General features: G+C 40.1%; 1 protein-coding gene across 1 annotated transcript; it reads left to right on the forward strand.

Annotated features, from left to right (window-relative positions):
• Positions 1 to 360: 360 nt before the first annotated feature.
• On the forward strand, positions 361 to 4,933 carry LOC105210590 (uncharacterized). The gene is made up of 4 exons (XM_029043634.2): positions 361 to 688; positions 746 to 888; positions 957 to 1,176; positions 1,243 to 4,933. Exons 1-4 carry the CDS (start codon positions 478 to 480, stop codon positions 4,437 to 4,439), a joined length of 3,771 nt encoding a protein of 1,256 aa, XP_028899467.1. The 5' UTR covers positions 361 to 477; the 3' UTR covers positions 4,440 to 4,933.
• The last annotated feature ends 3,507 nt before the right edge of the window (positions 4,934 to 8,440 follow it).

The following is an 8,440-nucleotide window of genomic DNA, read 5'->3' on the forward strand; positions in this document are numbered from 1 at the left end:
CCTTGAAACAGTTTCATCCCAAAATGAACTGTTTGAAGGATCATTTAAGGTAGCCAGTGTCTTAACACTCCCACACCAGTTTATCTAATTCAAGGTGCTGTCGCAATTAAAGTTATCCTCTGTATTTCCTAAACATCCCTGGTCATCTCACAATGCTTCCATGACTTGAAAATCGTAAGACCATTGTTGAAAAAAAGGTTCTCAGGCTCTTTCCGAAGAATCCAACCCGAAAACCCCTACCGTATCTTAACATTAAGTACTTTTACAATGAACATCAATATTCCAAGCTCTCAGTAATATAAATTTTAGTCATCTATTCAACACTTAACATTTTACAACTGAAAACATTTCGAAAAAAAAAGTTTTTCACTTTTTATCAGATTTCATTACTTTTACGTTTGAAGTAACCTTTTTTGATTTTTTCTAGTAAAACTTTTCCTCAGATTATTTCTTAAATTTCAACTAATTTTTTCACTGATGTCGCGTTTATTACTAGTACTGTATCTCTGCCTCTCCATTGTGCCTTATTCGCTGCAAGACATCTGCACCTATTGCAAGTGTGTGCACGGACAATACGCCGACGAGCCAATATGGATTGATGTGGGCAAAAAGAATGTAATATCCGTGTTGGGACACTCTTGCGGCGAACCGGTGGAGTACACGTGGAAGGCTGTTACCGGCACTGGCAGTAAGTGCTTGCAAAAATTATTAAACTGAGCTTAAACAATTCGAAATACTTTTGCAGAGGTTATATCCGATTTCGGCAAGACTAAAGTGCCACGCTACATTTGGTTGCCATTCACAGTTTCGGTGAGACCCGATAAGAAGGGCACAAATAACAGGATTATAGTGACAAAAAGTGATGGACGCACAACGGGACAGTGTGAGGTCGGTTATTGGAGAATTTAAATTTTGACTTTCTTTTCAGAGTTTATTCCTTTCTTTTCACCGCACAGTGCCACATTGATTTCGTTAATCTGGAAGTCTATAGTCACATAGATGGCGCTGAGCTCATTTCAATTGGCTCGCAGCAGCTGCTAGAGTTGGATGGCTCGCACAGTTTCGATTTTAGTCAACCGAAAAACAACCAACGTTACATATTTGAATGGCGTTGCCAACCAGTTGAGCATGATATGAACAATCAATACTGTAAGGAAGGCAATATTTTGTCCACGAGTGAGTAAAAATTCACTTGAGTGAACTGCATCAAAATTCTTTAATTCTTATTTCTCCGCTTCGCAGGCGCCAAATGCACCATCGATGGTAATATGCTCGCCGTCACGGGTCTCTATCAAGTCACACTGCATACGAAGTCACCCGTCACGGGTATGATTGCCGGTGACCATGTCTTCATCAGAGTTGAGTATGGCACCAAAATCCCTTTGCTCATACTGTGTTATCGCAATTGTTGGGATTATCTATACAACGCGGGCACCAGCATATACATACATGTCGATTGTATTGGCTATTGCGGTGATACGCTAAAATTCTACTTTGAAATCGACGGTGTGTTTGTAACGTCCAACAGTAATGGCCACATACGTTTCATGCCACCGAATGCGAACTCCTTCAAGTTCAATGTCACACTCATAGCGGACGGTGTGGATAGTATAGCCGTAGCGCGCTTCAAACGCAATGATCCGCCGACAGGTGGCAGCTGCACGGTCACACCACAGAAAGGCATACCGGGCGATACGCTCTTCAAAGCAGCTTGCAGCAATTGGACCGATCTGCACTTGCCCATATACTATGTGCTGATGGCCGGTAATCTGCTATACGATCGCACAACCGATCCGCATTGGGAGGTCTACGTGCCGCAGGTGACGGCGCTCAGCTTTCGCATTTGCGACAATCATGATGCTTGCCAGAAATACGAAGTGCCCTTAGAGCTGGAGAAACCGAACATACCGAAGGGCTTGCAAGATATCGAAGAGTACATGAAAGAGCCGTCGAATAATGTGGAGCGGTTGCTGGAAGGCGGTCAGTATGCACGCGCTGTGGTCAAGGCAACGCTGATGATGGCTGACCAGCCGCTGGATGTAATTAAGCACGTTCTGTCGGCGTTCAAAAACTTTCCGACAGACACTTTGACAGACGTGCGGCAGCTGGGTACCATGACCAGCGCACTACTTGATCCCATGGGTAACCTAACCAGCGAGAAGGTCAAGGTATTCAATGAACTGTTGGATAAAATGTGTAACTGTTTTGTTAAAGTGATCGAAAATGGCGACATAAAGGATATGCATAAAGACGATGTCAGAGATATGACCGAAGAATTGGTTGGTATGGTGTCTAAGTTTTCAAATAAATCCGAAGAGTTTGTGGATGTGCAATCGCTGCTGTGGGAGTTCGAAGGTGGCATGATCCAGGTTGCAGACGAGCGCGCCACATTAGCGCCGACGAGCGCACAGTTGGTCGAATCTTATGGCGCGCACGAGAAGCTCAATGACACAATATTAACAGCCATCAATGCTTGGATGCATGCCATTTGCCGTTCCTTGGAATTATTGCAAGATCTCGGTGTGGCCAGTAGCTACAATGTGCATAAGGGTGATCATGGGTTGGTAGTTGATAAACTTACGGTGGAAATGATAACTTTCGGCATGAATGATGATGAAGCTTTAACCGTAGTCTCATTAGACTATCTAACCACCGCGGTGCTCACGAAACCAATGTTGAAGGATTTGCAAGCGAAGTTGGGTGGCGATGAAATGACCGCACAGATGGTTTCCTTCAAGGAGAACCCGTTTTGGTGGTATCCCACAGAGCATCCCATCACCACATCCATATTCTACTTCAGCGCATACAGTGAGGCTGATCCTACGCTTACGGGTATCAAGCTCGACGTGCCGTTGCAATTTGAAATGTTGCAAAAGCGCACGTCCAAAGAGCCACCTTTGCTACGTGGTTATGTGGAGGACGTCGACGAAATGCCGATCTATCAAATACGCACAGCAACGGGCGCCGCTGTCATTATAAATGTCATACAAGCTGACGTGGATCTGGATGTGCTGGTAAAATGCAATCAATTCCCGAATGAGAGAGCAGTGCGTAAAAGGGGAAAGCATGTGAAGGCGAATGTGTCGGCTAAGGACTCGGCGAATGGCACAAAAGTATCAGATTCCAACTTTAACGACGAAACTGGCTGGTGTTATGTGGCATTAATCGCCGCGATGGGTGTAGAATTGCGACATAGAGCTCAGTATGCCTTCACTGTAGAGGTATATGAATGCCTAACTTTTAATGTGAAACTGGAGAATCCAACATGGCAGACCAAGGGTTGCGTGGCGGCAATCGATCCGGATGGTGGCGACAATATTACCTGTCACTGCTATCACTTGTCCACATTCTCGGGTTGCGCCTACTACAGCACAGCCGAGGAAATGGTACGCGAACGCATACTTAAGAACGAATTGGATGTGAATTGGTATGTCGTAGCCTTCTACCTATTACTACTTTTGGTCTTCTTGTGGTTACTGTTGCGCACTTGTGATGATCTTACAACGGGCAATCACAAGTTGTACACCGAGTTAAGTGAGAACGAGCAAACCATGTTGCGCAATGTCGCCTTGCATATCACCACGGGTGGTCAGTGGACGGCAGCAAGTTCGGCTAATATAATAATCTCCTTGCCGGGCGGTCAAACATTCACGGTAACGCAAAATCCAGAGCGCCCACTGCTGAGACCACACACAACTTGTGTGCTCGAACTGCCTATACATATCAGTAAACTCAACGGACCGCTGCAGATAAGTCAAGATAAGAGCGGACGCTATCCATCGTGGTACTGCGAGTCCATTGCCATCGTTAACTTAACGACTGGCCAGAAGCAACACTGCACGGTGCGCAAGTGGATTGGCAGAGAACCGGTGACCGTGCAACCCGATGAAGTTGAGGAAGTGAAACACAAAGAGGTTGTCAAAAGCGAAAAATTAACGCGTGCGCAGAAGTGGAAGAAAATCAGAGCTGCCTATCATGATGTCTTTATGTCATGGTTTCTCTTTCAGCCGCTCTTCGGTACTTGGCGTTCTGGCATGGTCGAGTCTACACGTTTTGTGCGCAGTTGCATTTTGATTTCGAAGTTCGCCGTTATACTCCTGTTAGTGTTTTTGTATTTCGGCGCTACCAATTTGGATAATTACGAAGCGGAGCGTTACAATTTTAACGCTCTAATACGTCTCATTGATTGCCGATTTGTGCTCTACCTCTTTGCTTGCTACTTCATAACGTTGGCCTTGGAATTACTAATGCTCTTATTTATATATCCCGATTTCTGGAAGGGTTTCAAATGCGGCGACAAGCGAGGCGTTGGTAATTCGAACGACCTGTCAACCGAAAGTTCCTCAGAGAAGAAGTCAAATGATAAAGGTAAAGAACAGCCACCACCGCTTAGCTCGGACACAAACCTTGAGAGTGAAAAGGGATTTATTATGTACTGAGCGTGTTTGGAGAGAGCGAGAGAGGCACTTTATAATTATGTTCGAGGTTTACTACGTTCGTGTTGATTATTTATTGATTTTGGTTCGGAATTTTGAATATTTTTCTGTTTTTCATATATTTCCAAGATGTTCCAGTTTTTAGTATTCCGAGTTCACTCTTTTTTCCTGCGATGTTCATATATTTTGAGTTGTTTTATATTAAGCTTTTCTTTCGCGAAAATAAAGAAATATTCTCTTAGAGATAAAACGAAGTAGAGCTTAATGAGAACTATCGCTTCAGAATCAGTCTACTGAATGATAAAGCGTTCCAGGCGCTAGCGTATTCAGCACTTAATTCAGCTATGATTATCATAAGCTGAATAAGAGCTGAATGTCAAAAATATGAAATATCTGGGTTAGGACTGTAACCTAAGTCTTAATCCAGTTTATTTTAAAGTGGTTGAACTCACTGCTGGCTGATTTGAAATAATTCGATACGAATCTGAACCAAGGAAGCCAAAAAAACACTGACGAAGCTTAGGATACTCAGTTAAAAAACATTTTAAAGGTAGAATACAATACTTAAGGACTGCTGAAAGCCTCGAAAGTATGTTCCAAAATAGATAAATTCAGTGTCCTAAAGAACCACGACATCAAGGTAACAAAAAAATCTCTTTTCAGTCAATCAGTAAAAAAAAGAAGTCCACTAAAGAAACGTGTCACATGAATTTGTGTCACACAAATACCAATTAAATAAAAATCAATTAGCAAAATTACAAAAGAACACACACACAACAACAACAACCTCCTATAGTGTCTAACAATGCCACGAGCTGTTCGTGACATCAGCAACACACAAGACGCTGAAGAAAGAAAGCAGGTCAGCAGTCAGCAGTAGCATGAAATAAGCAAAGATAATAGCTCTTAGCCAAAAATCAAAGACGTGTCGCAAAGAAACGGAAGCCAGCTGGCGTTGAGGGCCAGTGCACGTGCAAAAAATGTAATTTTACTTCTTCGGAGAGTACAAAGGAAACACTTTATTTAATAAATGTTATGACCTGGCTTGCATGGGGAATTGTGTGTTTGGCGCAGGTAAATAGTAAATGAAACAATCAATGTAGTGAATCAAAATAGTGCCATTAGTTAAATAAATAAAACGAATGCCGGAATAAAGCAACAAAATGGCGATTAGCTGTGAGAAGCTTTCGAGAAAAATTTGTTTGAGCGGAGTATAAAGGTGAGTATGCTAAATTGAACTGTCAGGAACAGAGGCTAAGATATTTTGGATGAAAAGAAAATGCTCACACTCGTGAGCTAATAGCAGAGAGCACCTTCTCGGAAGCCACTGTCTTAGAAGCCACATTTATTTGAATAAATATTTGATTTTTCTTCTTAAAGAAACACTTTGGTTTCTTTTTTGTTTTGTTTGGCACTTAACCTCACTCCATATTTTTTTTTTATAGAATATGTAGTTCGAACTGTAAAGGAGATTATACGGCAATTAGAATCTCGGAGACTCAGCTTTGCCACAATAATCTATTGATTTGTTTACAAAAGACTCAAGCTACTCTGACTCAAAGTAAGATCAAGTGGATGCTTGAGAGCTTACGGAAATATCAGTGAAATATACTCAATGAAGTGCTGTCTTTGATTGAGGAGAAAGTCAATATAATTGGCTTAGTTACTGATACCCAAACTCATGAGTTTATGCTTCAAGACTTTCGTGTTCAGCGGAAGTTTAAAATGAATAAGCATACCTTTAGGCGCAAATATCTCAAATACAACTCTGTGTAGACCGACTAACATCGATTAGATCGCACGGTAATTGAATGAAGTACCAAAAAACCAAAAATCTCCGAGACTTTATAGAATTAGCTCAAGACTGTTTTAACCCAAAGTCGTTTAGGTCATTGTCTACAAACTCAAGCTTCGAAAAAAACATTTTATGGCACTCTTATAGCCTATTATGAGTGTTAATCTACAAAGGTTTGTAAATGTCTCGCAACTAATGACATTCATAATTAATTAAACAAAAGTGAAAAGAATTCAACTAAGCAGAGAGGAAGGAGAGGAAGGAGAGCAGCAGCGCCTCAATACAATACCAAAAATATATATGAGAGTAATCATAATTTCCATTGTCCTTGCATAAAATCGTGTCAGCGCTGATGACTACAAGGCGACATTTAACGTGCCACACGTTGGCCATTAAATATTTAAGACCGAGAAATACGCGAAATATGGGCCAAATGTGACACATACATATTGATAACGCTGAAACTTTGTCTCCTTGTGGACACATAAAAAAACTTTGCGTGCGGCAAATGGGCGAAATTAAAGAGGACACCTCGAGTGAAAGCGTGTGGCATGGTTATTTTTGGTGTACGAATTGAGTACGAAAAATTCGTGGATAATCGTAAAAATTCCACAATGAAAACTGTGCGTTAAGAAAAATATAGGAAATTATAGATTAGAGAGAAAATGTCTCAAATTATTTATGTGTGAAGGTGTGGCAGGCGATAGTAGAGTGTATTTATGACTTGTAACGGTATTAATATTGAAAGAGGATAATAAGTGGTAAGGAGAATTGGCATTTATTGCTTGGAGAGGTGAAGAATTCGTGTTACATATAAATTTTGTATGGAAATATATTGTTGTGATTAAAATTGATTTAGCGTTGCCACCTAAAAATATTCTTTAGATACCAGAGAATAATAATTGCATAATTCAATTATTGTTCTAAAAGCGATAGACAAAATATTGACTTGTTTGGCACTTTTCGTTTAAATTGGCCATAATTTTGTAATTCTCAAAGGGTTTATAGATAATTTGTTGTATAGCATTGCTAGTATATTAGTTGAATTTTACCTTAAATTCATGAATTTTACCTTTAAATTGTTCAGTGAATCAAAAGTTCTTTAGATATCGTTCAGACAATCGCTAAACCGACTGTTTACTTTATCAAGAAGAGTGTATTCTTTCATTATATACTTCTGCTTGCCTCATAGTCATGTCCATATCCACTTTGATAGCGATAAGGGTTAGAATATGCGTTTATATAATTTATTTTGAGTGTTGCAATTAATTGATTTTACTCATATGTGGGCCCAACACCCTTTCATAAGATATTCTTCAGTTGTTTGCCAAGAAATTATTTAATTTCCGTTAATCACGCACACAGTTTTCACATTTTCGTTAAAAGTTGGGAGTTAAGTGGAGTCTAGACAGGCAAGTGACACTGAAAATTCGAAAACTCAATAATTAAAGATTCTGATAAACCTATATTTGTCACACATTATGAAAAATATGTGGCTCAAGAAGGTGCAGTCGAGATAATAACGAAATAAAATGGGGTTGATTGTGTGTTTAGCAATTTTTCGAGACTAATGTTAAATAAAGACGTGTATAACACCACAAAAACCCGATTATATTTTCAATTAATTTTTTTAAAGTATTATCATGCTGTCTACGTATTTGATGGAGTTCTCCTTACTATTAGGGGTATACATCTTGATATCATCTGAGAAGTGGGAAGCCCTAAATATGTATATCTGAGCTGAAGACTTTCTTCCACAACCTTTCTGATGACAGAAAGACAGTAGAATCTTATGGAGACCTTTATAAAAAGAGACAAATTATTATATGTTTCTGGTAAAGCTTTTACCTACTATGAAGTAGTATTCTTACAGATATTATCAGGCAAATGGATAGTTTTAAGCACTTCTGCGAGAGGGAAGAATTCCTTATGTAATATTTGCTATACTAAGAAACCAATCTGGGGTTGAAATTCCCATTTACCCCGAAATCTAACCCACGAACTGCATTTTCGCTCATAAAAGTACGTATAAGAAAAAAATCTATAAAATATTTATACTCTCCACAACTATGCTCTCACTACCCAAACACTAACAACCGGCTATTTTCACCTTTTCACGAAATTTCCGGCCAACACACTTAAATTGTTTGCGAATTTCAATACACACTTGCACGCGTCGTGAGTGAGTGTGTGCGTGTTTAGCGTTATT

This window comes from Zeugodacus cucurbitae, chromosome 4 (assembly GCF_028554725.1).
Source record: "Zeugodacus cucurbitae isolate PBARC_wt_2022May chromosome 4, idZeuCucr1.2, whole genome shotgun sequence".
NCBI classification, from domain to species: domain Eukaryota; kingdom Metazoa; phylum Arthropoda; class Insecta; order Diptera; family Tephritidae; genus Zeugodacus; species Zeugodacus cucurbitae.